Source organism: Mustela lutreola, chromosome 7, assembly GCF_030435805.1.
Source record: "Mustela lutreola isolate mMusLut2 chromosome 7, mMusLut2.pri, whole genome shotgun sequence".
In the NCBI taxonomy this organism is placed as follows: Eukaryota; Metazoa; Chordata; class Mammalia; order Carnivora; family Mustelidae; genus Mustela; species Mustela lutreola.
This window is the reverse complement of record NC_081296.1, coordinates 43,705,315-43,724,378: the sequence shown is the minus strand read 5'-3', so window position 1 is coordinate 43,724,378 and position 19,064 is coordinate 43,705,315. Positions and strand designations below refer to the sequence as shown.

Here is a 19,064-nt window from a genome sequence, read left to right as displayed (position 1 = left end):
AAATTCTGTGAAAATACATTAATTGAAACTTGTTTTCCAAAGATGAGTCTTTTGATTATTAAATATAAATAATTTAAAATCATAATAAATTTCTCCCAGCCAGAATTATAGTTTCTTAAATAACTTCACTTTTTTAAAATCTTAATAATTTTAACAATTTTTTTCCCTTTAGTTTATATTTATCAGAAGCTTTACATATTTTGTGGGGGGGGTATATAAGTGTTCTATCCATTCACCTTATTGTCATTTGAGGACTTGATTCAGCAAAATAATCTCTGACCATAATTTTGTCATGGTTTTGACTAGATTGTAAACTGTGTGACTTAAATCTGCTCACTTATACTTACACATGAATAGGAGAGCACTTGGGTAGCCTTATCTAGCTAGGTAACTTTTTTCATATGTTACCTCATTTCTTCCCCCAGTAGTCCTCTGAGACAGGTGATATTAAATCCCATTTTATAGATCAGGAAATAGGTGTAGGGAAGTTAAGTAATTTGTGCATGGCCAGATAAGCAGTGGGACCAGGATCTGAATTCCAGTTTGTTGGTCTCAAAAGCCCAGGTTAACTGCATTACATCATGCTGTCTTCTTATCTTCTGGTGAAATAGGGTTTTAAAAGATAGGGCCCTTCAGCTTCCTGTGTTCTCATTCTCTTACCCCTAACTGACACCCAGTTAGTACTTGAACAGACTGAGGACTTAGGAGAGATCATGGGAAAAGAAACTTCTCCGTCTTATTTTCCTCATTGTTCACAAAGTTTTGACTGAAAGAAGTGATGAATGATGGGATGAATGAATTTTTAAAGCACAAGTATAAAGAAAGGTGTTTTTAAACAAAAATACTAAAAATTTCATATGTAAACATACTTCACTTTGTGAAAGTATTCAGTAGTTTAGCAATTACATCATTACTCAAAACGTTTTTAGACTCTTAAAATTTTGTTCCCAACCACTGCCATATATTTTTTTTAATACCTTTGGTGATTAATCTTCATCCTTTGAAGGTGAATTTGGTTTTTTATAAATATAGTCTCCATATTAAGAACAGGTTGTGTTACAAATGTCCTTTTGTAAGTCAGCTGCTTGGAAATCATTCCTGTCCAGAAACTCTGGCAGGAGGGAGACAGCTGAGCTTTGAGCCATTGGCAGAGGCTTTTGGGTGCAGGTGCTGAGAAGCCAAAGCCTAGGCTGGGGGCCAAGAAGGAGCAGTACAATTTGAGGTGGATTTGAAGAGAAAAAAATGGTACTTAGGTGATCAAAAGGGGGTCAAAAGATGAGGGATTATTGAGGAGTGAGTGTGTGGGAAAGAGTTTAAGAAACTTCTTTCTCTCCCTCCTGTCCGCTCTCACAAGATGAAAAGCAAAAAGTGGGCTGGGGAAAGGTGTACCAGAAGGATGGTGCGGCCCTCCCCTTTTCTGTCCACTGTTTTTACTAGCCACAGCTTACTCTTTGTGATGATTGTAATGATATTCCCTAAATGTGAGATGAGCTTTTCAAAAAATTAATTGTATTATATCATCACTGTTCTTAACTAAAAATGTATCTCTTGCTTACTTTATCATTCCTTTTTTTCCTCAATGTTGCTCTTTACTACTGCTTTGAAAAGTTTTCTCAGTGACACTGTTTCAAAATACCTTAACCTTAGTTATATGCAGAAGCTCGGCTCCTGTGTCATACTGGAATAATTGTATAGTAACAGTTAAAATAGTACCTCTTTGTGAATTGGTAGAACTAAACACTTATTTTCCCTATATGCTTTTTTTCTAAATGTGAATGATTTCAGCAGATATTTATTGAATGCCCCATGTAAGCTGAATATTTAAATCACAAAAATGCATGCGTTTCTAATTAGAGAATTGGGGAAGAAAATTTCTGACATCTGATAAGACGTGAAACATGCTCCCTTGGTATTTATTTATCTTAACTTCTGCATATTTAGAACATAGCTACTACTCTTTTCAAAATCTTCATCTGTTATTGCTGATTTAACTGAAACGTCCTCTGAGTTGAACCATATTTTAATGTGTCACTTAAAACCATATTGACAAATGTTTTTAAACTGGAAGTCTAACACTTAGGCTTTATAAAGAGATTGTGAGTTAAAATTTGCCAATTTTGGATGCCGATTTGGATTTATATAGCCAGTAGATGGCTATATAGTCAAAGAAATTGAGTTGTGACTGCCTTCCATGCAGCAGAGTATTTATTTTAGCTTTCTTTTCTGTTTATTTTCAGGAATTAAAGGAATTACTCAGCCGTCTGCTTTTATACCTACAGCTGAGAGTAATTCTTTTCAGCCTCAAGTGAAGACTTTGCCTTCTCCTATTGATGCTAAACAGCAATTGCAACGGAAAATTCAGAAGAAGCAGCAAGAACAGAAACTACAGTCCCCTTTGCCAGGAGAATCCTCAGGCAAAAAACCAGAAGGCGCTACCACCAATGGAGTAACTAATCTTTCTAATGGAAATCCTGCGATCCTTTCTCCTCAGCCTATTGGTATCGTTGTGGCAGCTGTCCCTAGTCCCATTCCGGTAATATCATTATTAAATAGTGTTAGACCTCACTGGGATGATGGGAGATCATTTGTTTAATTAAAAGTGGCCCATGAGAAGGAGGCAAGTATAGATTCAGTTACAGACTGATTTTGTGAGTACAGATAGATTCAGCTTCCGTCAGTGGTCTTTTTAAAGATTTTATTTATTTATTTGAGAAAGAGAGAGAGCCACGTGCACAAGTATGAACAGGGGGAGGGGCAGACTGAAAGAGAATCTCAAGCAGACTTCCCGCTCAGTATAGAGCCTGACCCAGAGCTCGATCCCACTGTCCTGAGATCATGACCTGAGCTGAAATCAAGAGTCCAACGCCTAACTGACTGAGTCACCCGGGCGCCCTGTCAGTTGTTTTTTCACAATATATGATATTGATTACAAAGCAAGCTATAAAATGAACACAAGTGAAAATACAAAGATTTGATGTGCACAGTATGCACGCATAGCCAGTCAGAGCTTTATGTAAGAGAAGAGTCATTTTTAGAATTGTCATCCCTAGCTAAGCCAAGATGATCAAGTGCAAACTTTTTTTGGGTTTAAACTTTTCTTCTTTTTAACATTCAGTTGGAGCAGAATTGTAATGCAGATTGATAACACTTTAATATAGATGTATTGCTGTGGCTTGCTAGACACAGGACCTTAGACAAGTGCCTTAGCTGTTCTGAATCTGTTTCCTCATTTCCAAACAGAGGTTATAATCTCCTTTCCTGTCTCACAGCTGAGGTTATGATGAGGGGGCTTTTAAAATGAGAGGGCATCATACTAAAGCTAGGTTGTTGTTTATGTTATTATTGATGATATCATTAAGGAGATCTGCTTATCTTTGTTTTTCTTATCATCATAATCATCATGTCAATAAAACATTGCATATGTGGTAACCACACTTGTATGCTGTTCATTGTAGAGCAAACTTGGAAAGACAGTAGTTTTATCTGAGACTGTATCCACAGTGGTTTAATTACTAATGTGCAATGAATGACATTATGACTGTCCCCCCTTGAGTGAGTCACTTTCTTGGCCCAGAGGTAGATATCTTTATAGTTGCATATTTTTTCAAGATTTTATCTTCTCTTCCTATAACCTTAAAAATGATGATTTTGACAAGCAGTCATCACAAATGTGAAGTTTTTAATCTTGTTTATTTGAAAGGTAGCTTACTGATTTTCTTATATTGTTATATTTTATAACTATATTGCACTGTGTTGCAGTTTTTATATTTATGTGTCTGTATAGAAATGGATCTAACGTATATAGAGATATCTAGATAGATAAGTAGATAGATATAGAACTCTTGTCTAATAGAGGAAGTGTTCCTTTTCTTTTTAACATTACATTTATTAAATGCCTTAATGCTATCAAATATGTGAATTACTGTTTATATCCTAGACTCGTTAAATCTTTTTTGTTTTCTACCTTCTAACAGGTCCAGAGAACCAGGCAGTTGGTAACTTCACCAAGTCCAATGAGTTCTTCTGATGGCAAAGTTCTTCCCCTCAATGTACAAGTGGTCACTCAGCACATGCAGTCTGTGAAACAGGCACCAAAGACTCCTCAGAACGTTCCAGCCAGTCCTGGTGGGGATCGTTCTGCCCGGCACCGCTACCCTCAGATCTTACCCAAACCAGCCAACACCAGTGCACTCACCATTCGCTCCCCAACTACTGTCCTCTTTACTAGCAGTCCCATCAAAACTGCTGTTGTACCCACTTCACACATGAGTTCTCTAAATGTGGTGAAAATGACAGCAATATCCCTCACACCCAGCAACAGTAGTGCCCCTCTTAAACATTCTGCCTCAGTAAACAGTGCTACAGGAACAACAGAAGAATCAAGGACCATTCCACAGATCAAGAATGGTTCTGTTGTTTCACTTCAGTCACCGGGGTCACGGACCAGCAGCAGCGGGGGAGCATCTGCCGTGGAAGTCAAAATGGAACCTGAAGCACCATCAGATGAGCATCCTGGACAGTGCCAAGAGAACTCTGAGGGGACTAAAGCTCCCAAAACAGCAGCTGGTGCCCTTCTGGGACAGAAAAGTAATACAGATGGAGTAGTGCAAAAACCTTCAAATGAAGGTGTCCTTGAAGTAAAAGCAACTAAGGTCTGTGACCAGAGGACCAAATGTAAAAGTCGCTGTAGTGAAACTCTGCCAGGCACTTCAACAGGCAATAATCCAAGCACTGTCACCCTCTCAGTTGCCACTCAGAACTTAACTTTCACCAGCACCACCTCACCAGCTAATGGTGACTCAATAAATAAAGACCCTAAATTATGCACTAAAAGTCCAAGAAAGCGACTGTCTTCTGCATTGCAAGAGTCCCAGGTGCCTCCCATAAAGAAACCAATTGTGGAACAGCTTTCTCCAGTTCTCATAGAAGGTCAGAAACCAGGCAGTGTTGAGAAGGACCAAAAGGTTCCACATTCAGGGAAAATGGAAAGTTCAACAGCCGGTGCTCAGATTCCTAGCAAGGTATCAATAAATGTCAACTCACACATAGTGGCAAATCGACCCTTGAATTCTGCTCTCATTGCCGGTGATTCAGCTTCAGAACAGCAAACACCATCATCATCTCCAGATATAAAAGTAAAACTTGAAGGGAATGTCTTTCTTTTGGACAGTGATTCAAAACCAGATGGCAGCTTTAATTCAAATGAATGGCAACAGGTCAGTAAGGATTCTGAGTTTATATCTGCCGGCTGTGAACAACAGCAAGATATCAGTGTTATGACAATTCCTGAGCACTCTGATATCAATGACTTAGAGAAATCTGTTTGGGAATTAGAAGGAATGCCACAGGACACATATACCCAGCAGCTGCATAGCCAGATACAAGAATCTTCTTTGAATCAAATACAAGCACAGTCTTCAGATCAGTTACCTCTACAGTCTGAACTGAAAGAGTTTGAGCCTTCTGTTTCCCAGACAAATGAAAGCTACTTTCCTTTTGATGATGAGCTTACACAAGATAGTATTGTGGAAGAGCTGGTGCTTATGGAGCAGCAAATATCAATGAACAATTCTCATTCTTACGGTAACTGTTTGGGAATGGGCCTTCAGAGTCAGTCTGTTACCCCAGGAGCTCCAATGTCATCTCATGCCTCCAGTACCCACTTCTATCATCCAATCCATAGCAATGGCACTCCAATCCACACACCCACACCCACTCCTACCCCAACCCCAACCCCGACCCCGACCCCAACCCCGACATCAGAAATGATTGCTGGCTCTCAGAGTCTGTCACGGGAGAGCCCTTGCTCCAGGCTAGCCCAGACCACACCTGTGGATAGTGCTTTAGGAAGTAGCCGACACACACCCATCGGTACTCCACATTCTAACTGCAGCAGTAGTGTCCCTCCCAGCCCTGTTGAATGCAGGAATCCATTTGCGTTTACCCCGATAAGCTCCAGTATGGCGTATCATGATGCCAGCATTATCTCAAGTAGTCCTGTGAAACCGATGCAAAGACCGATGGCCACACACCCTGACAAAACCAAGCTTGAATGGATGAATAATGGGTATAGTGGGGTTAGTAATTCTTCGGTTTCTGGCCATGGCATTCTCCCAAGCTATCAGGAACTAGTGGAAGACCGTTTCAGGAAACCTCATGCTTTTGCTGTGCCTGGACAGTCTTACCAGTCTCAATCCAGACATCATGACACTCATTTCGGTCGTTTGACTCCTGTCTCTCCTGTGCAGCATCAAGGTGCCACTGTAAATAACACCAACAAACAGGAGGGTTTTGCAGTTCCAGCCCCTCTGGATAATAAAGGAACTAACTCCTCTGCCAGCAGCAACTTCAGATGCCGGAGTGTGAGCCCTGCTGTTCATCGCCAACGTAATCTTAGTGGAAGCACCCTGTATCCAGTATCTAATATCCCCCGATCTAATGTGACCCCCTTTGGAAGTCCGGTAACCCCAGAAGTTCACGTTTTCACAAATGTTCACACAGATGCATGTGCCAACAATATAGCTCAAAGAAGTCAGTCAGTTCCATTGACAGTCATGATGCAGACGGCCTTCCCAAATGCTCTTCAGAAGCAAACAAACAGTAAAAAAATAACCAACGTTTTGTTGAGTAAACTTGATTCTGACAATGACGATGCAGTGAGAGGTTTGGGCATGAACAACCTGCCCTCCAATTACACAGCCCGGATGAATCTCACTCAGATTTTGGAAACTTCCACTGTTTTTCCTAGTGCCAATCCACAGAATATGATCGATTCCAGCACTTCTGTTTATGAATTCCAAACACCATCTTACCTCACTAAAAGTAATAGCACCGATCAGATCAGTTTCTCTCCTGGAGATAATCAAGCACAATCAGAAATCGGAGAGCAACAATTAGATTTCAATAGCACTGTTAAAGACCTGTTGAGTGGAGACAGCTTGCAAACCAACCAGCCGCTGGTAGGTCAGGTAGCATCTGATCTCACTAATACTGCGTCTGATTTCTCTAGTGATATCAGGTTGTCTTCTGAGCTCTCAGGCAGCATCAATGATTTGAACACTTTAGACCCAAACCTACTGTTTGATCCAGGTCGTCAGCAGGGACAAGATGATGAAGCTACACTGGAAGAATTAAAGAATGACCCATTATTTCAACAAATTTGCAGTGAATCCATGAGCTCTATGACTTCATCAGGTTTTGAGTGGATAGAAAGCAAGGACCATCCTACTGTTGAAATGTTGGGTTAAATAGTGTTTTATAATATGTAGCACACTGTATCTAAAGACATATGTATTGTATTTGTCTTAATGGAAGTGCCTCCCGCAGCAGAAACACTTAACTATTAATTGTGACATTTTAAAAGAGTTTGCTGCAGAAGTGGTTTCTTCTTCAGTAGGAAATGGTTAGACTCGCCTCAGTTCTTAACAAGTTTCTGAAGACAGTAGGCTGTAGATGAGCAAGTATTAGGTTTTAAATTTTGTAATGTTCCCCCATTTAATCACATTGTTTGCTAGTAAACAGTTGACTAACCAGCTTTTACAAGAGCAGTCTCCATCTTTATTTTGTATAAGTTCGTTTTAATTCATCAGTTGATCTGCACAGAATGTAGAGGAAACCATTGATTTTAGGTCTAGGCTATTTTTTGTTGTTGGCATTATCTTTTAGATATGAAATCATAGCTAAGATAAACTGTAGACAAGAAGGTCTTCCTTGAAGCAGGGATAATATTCAGGTTATTATCGGTATTTAGGCTTGAAGCATAGAGCTACTGTAGAATGAAAAAAAATCTCTGTAGGACTTTCTGGGACTTGAGTACCATTTGCACCTGCATTTTGAAGGGCTTAAATAGGAGAAAATAATGGGAAATTAAATATTAATTTAAGGAAAGCAAAAGCCGTACTAAAAATTTTTAAAGGAAAAACTAGTAGCCATTTCTATTTGTGACCTTGCATTAGTCTTATTTTGAAATTTATTTTTAATATGGAGCCAGCAAACACACAGAGACGTGTGTATGTGTGCTCACACACACAGACAAGTGAATAACTCCAAATATTATAGTTTAATAGAACAAATAGAAGCATGTTGGAAAAATACTTTATGTTTTATTATTTGGTATTTGAGTTAGGAGAATTTAGAAGGAAAATAAAAGCATTTTCTTAGTTTCATCACAGTGGCTAAATGCAGGTATTAAAATTCTATTTAAGATTAATTTGAAGTTTTTAATTATAATATTCCTAAGTCCTCAATTTAGTGACTGACCCCTTCGCTCCTGAATATAGTAATACAAGTTGATCATGGGATCCCTTTGAAAAACAAATAAACCGGAGGGAGATAACATAAAAAAACAAACAAAAAACATTTCACCACCTGAGGTCCGCAGCCACAAATCTTTATGTCGCTGATAAAACAAAGGGGATATCAATAGTACTTGAAGAAGAGGAGCATTTTATTACATGCTTAATTTATTTATTGTGATAACCACAATTGCAAAAGAAGCACTCAGGATGTGTTTTAAAATGTTTCTCTGTATGGCTCCCATTTTGTTTTATGAATAATTATTTATGAATTTCTTGTTGACACAAATCTGCTCACTAGTTGACAGCTTCATTTGAGTGAAGTTAGGGTTACTTTCAAATAGATTTAAAAATTGCCATTAAGTTTTTAAAGCTAACATTAAACCATTGCTATGCTACCTTGAACCTAGCTAGCTAAGCTTTCCTTTACCTTAATTAGTAAGCCAATCAGAAGACTACAATCAATGAATATTTAACAAATGTGATGAAGGGTTTAATTTAATAAGGTTTCGTTGTTCAATAAATTTGCAAGGTAGGGTATTAACATATTTTGATAAATAAACGGTGCTAGGGTTGGCTCAGAGGTTTATATATTGGTATGTCTTAGTTATCGGCATTTGTGTGTGTTTGCTGTTATCTTGATTTAATGATCTGTTAGATATTTTTTCTTGATGTTAGTTATTTCTTCACTGTACATTGAGACACAGCACTACTGCACACCAAAGTATGCAATACCCAAAGGAAACTGTGTGATTTCTCTTAACAAATGATGGGAGCCTTTCTATATGAGATACTCTGAAAAGGAGATTTTGAGGCCATTCTAATCCCTTGTTTACATTATTAGCTTCCTACTAATATAAAAATAATGGAAATCTTTTTTTATAAAAATATAAAAGACTGGAGGATTTTTAACCCTCTGTACAGTATTGCAGCAAACACTTTAAATTTGGTTGAATTCGTCCAGCAAACTTTCTGGGGTTCATATATTGCACTAAATTTTGTTGAACCTGTGGTAGGCACATCTCTTAGGATAAATGCAACCAATACAGTCCACAGATTAAACTTTTTAAATGTGTTTCATTATGAAAAGACAAAATGTCATCAAAGTGACAGATAAAATTGTCTTATGTAGCAATGTGCATTGATCTCAATGAGATATTTCTATTTCTTATTCTCTTACATGAGAATATTACAGCAGGAAGAATTAAGTTTAGTTTGCTTCACCATGTTAATACATGATCACAAAATGTGCATGAGTGTTATTGACTTATCTTGTACAGTACTAGGTATTCCTGTAACCACTTTTTTTTTTTTCTTGGCTGTATTAAAACTGGTTCAGTGTTAACCAGGCAAGCATAGTTATTCACAAGTTAATTACTTTTTTATGTTTACTAATTCTGCTTAGTTACTGTTGAATATGTTCTTTTCTCAAATTATTTTCATTGTTTTCATGTTTAAAACATTTTTCATACTGTTTATCATGATAAGACTTCATGAAGTAAATAATTTTGCATATAATTGCAATAAGCACTGACTTTTGAACTGAAAAGAAGGAAAAAGTTTTTTTTTTTTTGTGCAGTGCATCTGAGGTTCATATAATAGTCTTGTACTATAATGTGCTTTACTACACCATAAATGACAAAAAAACAAGCCCTGTTTCATGTTTTCATTTAGTGCAAAAAGTCAGATTTCCCCAGTGTTTTGTTGTCTGTTGTACCTGCTGAAACTACAGTAGTTGAATATTGCAGTAGCATTTCAGTTCTCTTTTTTTATTGAAAGTGCTCAAAAATTGTTTTTTAAATGTTTTCAAAAACAATTAAAGACGTTTTATATTAAACTGACTGGGTCTTAAGGTGATTTGTGGGATCTGTCTTACACAGGCAGCGTGCCATTTTCAAACAGACCTGATGCCATTCTTCCTTAGGTCTCATGAAATTCATAGAAATGAATAAAAGTCAGCACAAGGCTGAACAACGCTCTTCACTATTAATCCAGAAGGATACACAGATCTTGTTTTATTCATCAGAACTCTGCTATCCTCTTAGGATGTATTACTGATGAGTCGGACATGGCATGGAGCTTCATGTTGTTCCCCCCCCGCCAAAAAAAATCTCTGCTTTTGCTTATTTCAACAGCTAGTCTGTGGAGTACCTGAATATGTATATTTTTGAAGCTTTGAATAGAAAAATAGTAGGAAAAGTGGAGAAAATTCTAAAGCACATCTATGCCCCCAAAGCAGCATAGGCATTTTGGTGAACTCGAAAATACAAAATACACTGAAGCTCGTGATGCAGAACCCAGGAGTCTTAGGTGTGGAATCAGAAATGAGCAGATAGAAATTTCATCTCCTCCAGAGTAATGACACCAGGATCTGAGATGGAGATTCCTCACTCCTGAGATTAAGATGCAGCAATAACCAGTGCCTGGGACCATAACTTCTCCTGTAGTCAGGACCTGAGCCAAACAGTCTGCTCATCTTGTATGCAGATCTGTGTAGAACTGGGATAGCCCCACTGTCGCCCCAGGACTGCAACCCTGACTGTGGACAGGTGGAAGAAGCCATTAAAGGAGGAAAGAAGAGAATAGAGATTCTCTTAAGAAGGGCAGAGATAAGAAGCAGGAAGACTCCCACACAAAATAAGCCTACAAACCAAAATTCTGAAGTACTGGAAGAAAACAACTAATCCTAAGAAAGATCATCAACACTTAAAAGTAATGAGCTACCTGGATGTTAACTTTAAAATAGATATGTTAGGATCCTCAGTGATATATTTTTTTTTTAAATGATCAAAAGCAAGCAAACGAGCCAGTGGTTACAGTGAACCAATAAGAAAATCGAGGTTGGGGGGGGGGGGCAGGTGGAATACTTTGTAGTATCTGAGGTGCTCTGGGCTGCACATTACAGAAAACCTAACACTGGCTTAAACCATAAAGATGTTTACTTTTAGATTACTTTGGAAGACAGGTCGTCAGGGTTTCATTCAGGGGCTCAGTATTCTCAAGAACTCTTTCTGCTGCATCATCAGCTTTCTGTGTGTTGCATGGTGGTCACAAGATGCCTAGCACAGCTCCAAGCTTTATATCTTCATACATCCCAAACAAGGTGGTAAGGGCAGCTCCCAGCCTTTGATCAAAGAGAAAAAATCCTTACCAGAATCTCCCATTTGCAACTGCCTCCTCACCCTCCAGGCCCTCTTTAGTCTCTTTGGACAAAACAAGTTCAAAGGTTCACCTGAACGCCAGTCAGTTTAGATGCTGGATTCATCCTTCCATAACTAGAGGAAAGGCCCATCTCTGGTCATCCACCTAATGAGTTCCATAACTTAGGAAAGATACCAAAGCCTCAAGATCTTGTTCCCACCTTTGAGGGGCTCACAGTTTTATAAAGAACTAATTACATATTCCCCTCAAACTACGTGTATATACTTTTCATAATTATGTATGTCCCAATACAATATGCTGTATAGAAGAAAAGTGACAGTTCACACTGAGGAGCTAAGAATAGAACATAAGAAGGTTCATAGTATAGGGACTACATTTAGAAATAGCTGTTAACTGATGTAAACCCTTAACTGATATCCTGCCTTCTCTGAGTTAAAGAATCAGGTATTAGTATCATAAGTGCAAATTGTCTAAGCATCTTTTACCATGATAGAAGACCACAATTTTTATTTTGTTAAATATATCAAGCAGAGATTGATTTTTATGTCCATTGCTCTAAATGAATTTTTAAATAACTAGAATGGGATCATTTATCGATATTACATAATCTGAGATTTTTCTAAATACGGATATGGCCAGCCCTGGAGCTATAAGCCTGCATCTAAGGATGGAAAGGGAAAAACTGACTACAAATTTTAAGATAGATTTTCTTTCTAAGAAGTACTTCATTTTGGAGAGAAAGGAAAATTTTACAACTGTATCATGACAATGGTATCACTATTATATATAGAATATTTTCTTGCACTAGGCCTTCTATTAAGTATTTTGCACATACTTTATTTCCTCACCTCAGGATAATTCTGAAAGAATATCTTTTCAGGTGAGAAAATTTCAGCTTGGGGGTAACTGGTAGGGATGATCGCTAATAACTGGAAGAGCCAGGGTTATAACTTGATTCCAAAGCCTATTCATAACCATTATGCTATACTTAAGATATTTATTCAAATGACCTACTGTAGTAGTGCGTAGTTTTATTTGGTGGCTTTTTTGAAAATTTTCTTCTGGTTTAAAATTTAGAATTAGTTTGATTTTGTGGGGATTTTATTTCTCTTACACCGCTAATCCTCTATCTCTTATACTTCTTTTTCACTTCTGTTGCTTTGGGATTTCACCTGTATTTTTTAACTTTCCCCTACATTATGTAGTTCGTTTTTTCTCCCTACCATGAAAATACATGCCATAATGTATTGGAAGTCAAGGGAGAAAATAAGATTTACACACAAAATTGGGTTTTACGCATAACTTTGTAAGTACATTTTTTTAAAGATTTTTTTAATTTACTTGACAGAGATCACAAGTAGGCAGAGAAGTGGGGGGAAGCAGGCTCCCCGCTGAGCAGAGAGGCCTGAAGTGGGGCTCAATCCCAGGACCCTGGGATCATGACCTGAGCCGAAGGCAGAGGCTTTAACCCACTGAGCCACCCAGGTGCCCCCTGCAAGTACATTTCTTAGAGGTATACCTAATCATTTATTTTTAAACCACTTAACATTTCATCAGGAAATAAAAACTAGGCTGTTTGTTGAATAAATGATAAAGCACCTAAAATATGTCAGTCTCTGTGCCAGTTGCTAAAAAAGATATTTCGAGATTTTACAGTATAAAGACGACGCAAATGAACGGACTTGCCGGATGCAGTGCGCTCACTACAGCAGAGACGGCTGTTTGCCACTGATGACATCCTAGCCATCTGCATGAAAGACATTTACCAGCTTCCCTTAAGTGGAGCCACTTAAAAGTGCTCAACCAGAAGGATGTCATCAAAAGATTTGTGTGCAAGTTTCTTTGAAGTGTACTTGCCCTCCTTCCTCCCTGCCGCCTGGAAAGCACCTGTGATGACTAGAACAACTCTGGTTAGCTCCCTTGGTCTTGAGGTAAAGCCACAGACTACGGATGATGGAGTGACAATATGGAAGGAGACCGAGGCCCTGATGACAGGGAAACTGCCTGCTAGTTGTGACAGCTTGCCTCTGAATGTGTTTTTCATGAGATATTTTTTAAAAAGATTTTATTTATTTGAGAGCAAGAACACAAACAGGAGGAGGGACAGAGTGAGAAGGAGTCTCCCCTCTGAGCTGAAGGCAAACAATGGACTGAGCCACCCCAGGACCCCAAGAGAGAAATTTCTTACAGGTTTAACTCATATAGTTATTTTGACTGTTCTGTCACAACACAAATCCAAATTATAACAGGTTTTCAGCAGCGGCAGGAAATATTAGATTAGTTTGAGGACCCCTAAACTATCATGGATTCCCCTCAAGAATGGCAAAAACTGCATCTCTTTTTCATTGGAACTGGTAAATTATGAGAGGCTCTTAAGAACGAATACCCTGACTATAGCACAGCACTTGAATACTGTTTCATAGCTTTCCAAAAAAGAGAGACAGAGACAGAGAAGGATAAAAGATAAGATTAGGGGAATTACAGACTGCTTAAATAATTGAAGAGAATTAATGAATCAAAGTAAAAGGCATTACAACATTCTGGTCATTGGTTTCAAACCTGGTTTTAAGTCTCAATTCTGCCATCTACAACCTGGGCAAATTACTTAGATATGAGTTATGATATCCATTTGGAGAATATTTCCTAGTGGTGGCCCACATGGTTCTGGACCATTTGTTATTTTTGCCAGTATCTTGAATGAAGACAAAGTTTTCTATGGTAAATATTGTGGACTGGTTTGCTCAGTTTCTGTCCCAGAGTTTTTCTGATATGCAGATCCTGAGAAGCCAAAAACTACATTTTCTTGACTTCTTCACAGCGTAGGTTCTGGATATGAATTATATTCCATCTATCAGGTGCATTCCTGAAAGATCTGGAAGACTAAAGTGAAGCAGAAGCTATCTTCCTACTTGCCTTCAGTGACTTCCTTGCAAACAAGCTCACAGTCACAAAGTTTTTCAGCAGCAGTGTTCTTCAGTTCATTCTTGAGATTCTTACATATCAAGGGCCCACATTCCATTGCCAAGCCACCAATTCTGTGAATGTCAAGATTCAGTCAAGTGGTGGCAGTGATGGTAGCAGCAAGCAATATCATCAGCTCCCTGGTCTACCTTCGTGGTCTCTGGAGTGATTCCAGGTATGAACTCATTCCTTTAATGGTCAACTACCAGGTTCTTCTGGGAGTGATTTCTTGAGGCACAGCCTAAAGATTATGTATAAGCACCTAATTCCCTGCATTGAATCTTTTTTCTGCTTAAAATACCTAGAATAAGCATTTCCTGCACTTATCTCTTAGCACATGCCTGTAGGAGTCAAGAACACCTGAAATCTAGACCTGATTCTGTCATTCTTTTCCCCTTTCTGAACTTAATTACGAATAATGGTCACTGTACTGGTTACTTCCAAGAATCTTTTATGAAGTTCAGTAGGATATGACAATATTTTGTAAACCCTACATATAAGCTCTTATGATTGTTACAAAAAGGCAGGCATTTATCTACAAGAGGGAAACATATTTTTCTTTTTAGCACATAAGTGTTATGTTTTACTTGAAGCCACAAACCCACATCCATCAGGAGTTAAAATAAAAATGTATATTCAGACAAAGGGCCGAACTTTGTTTTGAGGTATATGGCCATAAACAAGTAATAACTTTATAAAACTTAGACCAACCTGTTGTCATTGGAACACATTTGTTTGATATCTACATAGATTATTTAAATCATGAGACTGCTTGTATTTGGATTTCACATATGTGAAATACATACGATTTAAATTTGGATTTCACGTATGTGAAATACGTACGATTTAAATATCCTGTACAAGTCCAACCCTAGTTCAGTATGATCTCTTCATAATTTTTCATAAACTTACTGCACCCTCAGAAGAGTTCTGAAATGACTGTCTCGAAGATTACTGATGATTCCATAATTGGTAAACCCAGTGACATTGTTCTTTTGTTTCTATGACTTTGTATTCTGATTCACTTCCTCTCCAAACTCGTCATTCTTGGTTTCTTTCAGGGATCGGTTTTCACTGCCTATCATTTGATATAGAAATCCCTTGATATTTTATGATTGGCTTTTCTCTTTTTATTCTACTCTGTCTCCTTGGTCATTTCAAACACTCCTACAGCTCTACCCAATGGCTTCTAAGTCTAAATTTTCAGATTTTGACCTCTCACAGATTTGACTTTTAATCTCAAAATCTACATGCTTCCAATTTGAAATTCATTCTCTCTTCTCCCAACCTTCCTCTCTTCCTATTATCTGTTAACAATATTATCATTATTGTAATCATTCGACTGAAACCTCGTGTGCCCTTTCCTTCATCCTCTCCTCAACATCAGTTTAGTTTCCCAGCCCTATACCTTTGAGGTATAGGTTACCTCTTTGTTCCTTCCTTTCCCACCTGATCCTTGCCTTGTTACATGGATCATTTCTCAATTGAAACATTATATTCTCTCTCACTTCTCTAATAATTTCTTTTTAAAAAAAATTTATTTTATTTATTTGACGGAGAGAGAGAGAGAACAGATGCAGGGGGAGCAGGAGAGGGAGAAGTAGGCTCCCCTTCGAGCAGGGAGCCCGATTCTGGGATCATGACATGAGCCAAAGGCAGACGCTTAATGACTGAGCCACCCAGATATCCCTCACCTCTCTAGTAATTTCTGAAGAGTGACACCATATAAATATTTAACTCAAAAAACTTTGATATCCAGAAGTTTGCATTCTTCATATATGTAACCAGTTAGAAGATACAATGCAAGAGAAGACCCTTTCTATGGTAGCAACCGAAAGGTTTAAATATCCAGCCATGAAATTAATAGAAACATGCACAATTTATGTAAGGAAAACTTTTAAAACACTTTTACTGAAAGACACATGGTAGACCAGAGAAAATGAGATGAGAGACTATGTTCTTAGATGGAAAGACTTAATATCATAAAGATATCAACTCTCCCTAAGTTAATTGTTAAATTTAACATGATCCCAACAAAAATGAGAATGATTATTTTCTGGAACTAGATGGATTAAATATACATTTAAAATGAGAACATTATAGTCACAAAAATAATAATAATTTTAAAAAAGCAGTGTTTGAGGGAATAATCCCACAAGGTTTTAAGCATATTATAGAATCACATGCCAAAATTCCATAAGTAAAGTCAAACAAAAAAATGTAGGAAGAGATATTTGTAAACCATATCCCATAAAAAGGGATAATAACCCTAATATTAGGAAAGAGCTCTTAAAAGAGGAAGGAGGGAAACCTACAACCAAATAGAAAAGTGGGCAAAGATATGAATAGACAGCTCACAGATAAAGAAATACTTCTTAAGGGGCGCCTGGGTGGCTCAGTGGGTTAAGCCGCTGCCTTCGGCTCAGGTCATGATCTCAGGGTCCTGGGATCGAGTCCCGCATCGGGCTCTCTGCTCAAGGGGAGCCTGCTTCCCTTCCTCTCTCTCTGCCTGCCTCTCTGCCTACTTGTGATCTCTCTCTGTCAAATAAATAAATAAATAAATCTTTAAAAAAAAAAAAAGAAATACTTCTTAAGCATGAAAAAAAGTTCAACGTATCATAAAAAGGAAATATAAAAATAAAACTATGCCAAGTTAATAAATAAAAACTTAAAAAACTAGATTGTTACCATATCTCACCTATCAGGTTTGCAAAAATTCTAAGTGTTACAGTATCCTCTGTTGGAAACATTGTGTTGGTATGGGCACTCAATATTGTTTCCTTGCACATTTCCTGAGGAATCTACTGGAGAACAAATGTCAGACAGCCAAATGACTAGACAGACATTGACCTAAGGACTGATGGTGAGCATTAAATAGCTATTTACTTGTAAAACGGAGACCACACGGAGGGTTAGAAAGAATATACTGTGTATTGAATATATGTCTGAAAATGCTGATAAAATACAACTGTAGAAAATGGAGGGGTATATGCAAACAACTTTTTAACTTTTGAGATCATGTTGGTGGGGGAAGAATGGGTGATTTTGCTGAGACTGTTATGTGCACAGTGCAAGACAATGTAAACAATAATGGTGATGGTCTAATGCTACCATTTTCTGGTCCCTGAGATGTTAAGTAGTAACAATATAGTCTGACTGTGAATTGAAAGTATCAGGAAGAGCTCATGGGATATCTTGCCATACAATAGCAAGGAAGGTCTCAAAGACTACTGAGGCCATGTCAGATGGACTGAGGAGCCAATTTGAAGAAGCTGCCACTGGCCAAAGATGAGATAATTGTTCAGTGAGGATAAAAATTTCAGTGTAACATATTTTAAATGTTTCAATCTATGAGTTTTAATGATCCTAAAAAATTAATTGATCTCTTAGGGATAATAGTCAACCAATCACTATTTTTAAAGTTGGGTAAAGAGAAAAAATAAAATATTTATTCACCTTTCCTATGTGAGCTGTATTAATGGATAACCAAATTATAGATGAGGGGGAGTTCCTCTATACAGAAATATTCTAGCTAACAAAATGAGGAAGGGTGATAAAATTGAGAAAGCATCATTTTATAATCCCTAATGAATTGAAATGATCTAAACAATAGGCATCAACAGTTACTAACCTCACAAAAAGAAAGGCAAACAAATATTATTTGACTCAGAACAGAACAGAACCCACAGTGAGGTAGTGTTACCTCGAAAAATTAAATTGAAATCTAATCAAGTTTGTATATCCAATTGCCAATTTATGGGAAGTATATAAATTCTAAAACATTGTATCATGGGGATATATCAGTAAAATCCAAATTCCAGGAAAGTAATAAAATATAAAGAAAAGCAATGAAATGGTTACCATAAAAATCATAATAAGTAGACACAATTTCTGAGGTAGGTACCAAAGTTCTATTTCGTCATCCAGCTTACAAGGGTGTTTTCTTACAATAATTTATTAAGGCATTGATTTTATGTGGCTTTCCATATCTGTGTCATATTTTGCAGTTGAATTTTTTTTCAACTAATGTGTTAAAAATTGACAATATAAGGAAATTTGCCTTTCCTATATCAACTGTATTTAAGATAACCCAATAGCTCTATATGACCCAGAAAAAATGTTTCTATAGTGAAAAACTCCAGGTAATAAGTATGGAAAGAGTGATAAAATTAGAAAATCACCACTATACAACCCCTAGTGAAACAGAAGATTCAGGCAAAGATCATCAATGAATGAAACCAATAGGCAGTAGATAGATAAGAACTTTTGTACTGGAAGGATCCAGCTGTCACCACCTGAATGTATTGATCAATCTTAGGATTACTATTAATAAATGTGGGACAAGCAGACATCGGGTAATTTCCATTTATAAGAAATACAGGAGATTGAGAAACAAGTTAACACCACAGGGAAACAACCAGACCAATCCAGAAGCAAGAACATTCTAAGAGAAAACTGAACGTGATTTCCTCAACGAGTTAAGGGCATAAAGAGAAAGAGAGATGAGGAGGGCTGCTATAGATTAAAATAGATTTATGAGCTATAAAAAAATACATGCCATGTGTAGACCTTGTTTAGAACTTGATTCAAACAGACCAGCTTAAGAAGACATTTTTGAGATAATCAGGGAGCTCAATGAAGGACCTG

At 37.5% G+C, this 19,064-nt stretch overlaps 1 protein-coding gene across 3 annotated transcripts in view; it reads left to right on the top strand.

The window, feature by feature from the left end:
• RFX7 (regulatory factor X7) overlaps positions 1 to 10,135 on the top strand; it is a 141,155-nt gene extending 131,020 nt beyond the window's left edge. For all 3 annotated transcript variants that reach the window (XM_059180579.1, XM_059180578.1, XM_059180577.1), the window contains 2 exons: positions 2,238 to 2,533; positions 3,975 to 10,135. In XM_059180579.1, the coding sequence (XP_059036562.1) occupies positions 2,238 to 2,533; positions 3,975 to 7,247 (3,569 nt within the window). In that variant the 3' untranslated portion in view covers positions 7,248 to 10,135. The remainder of the gene's footprint in view (positions 1 to 2,237; positions 2,534 to 3,974) is intronic.
• The last annotated feature ends 8,929 nt before the right edge of the window (positions 10,136 to 19,064 follow it).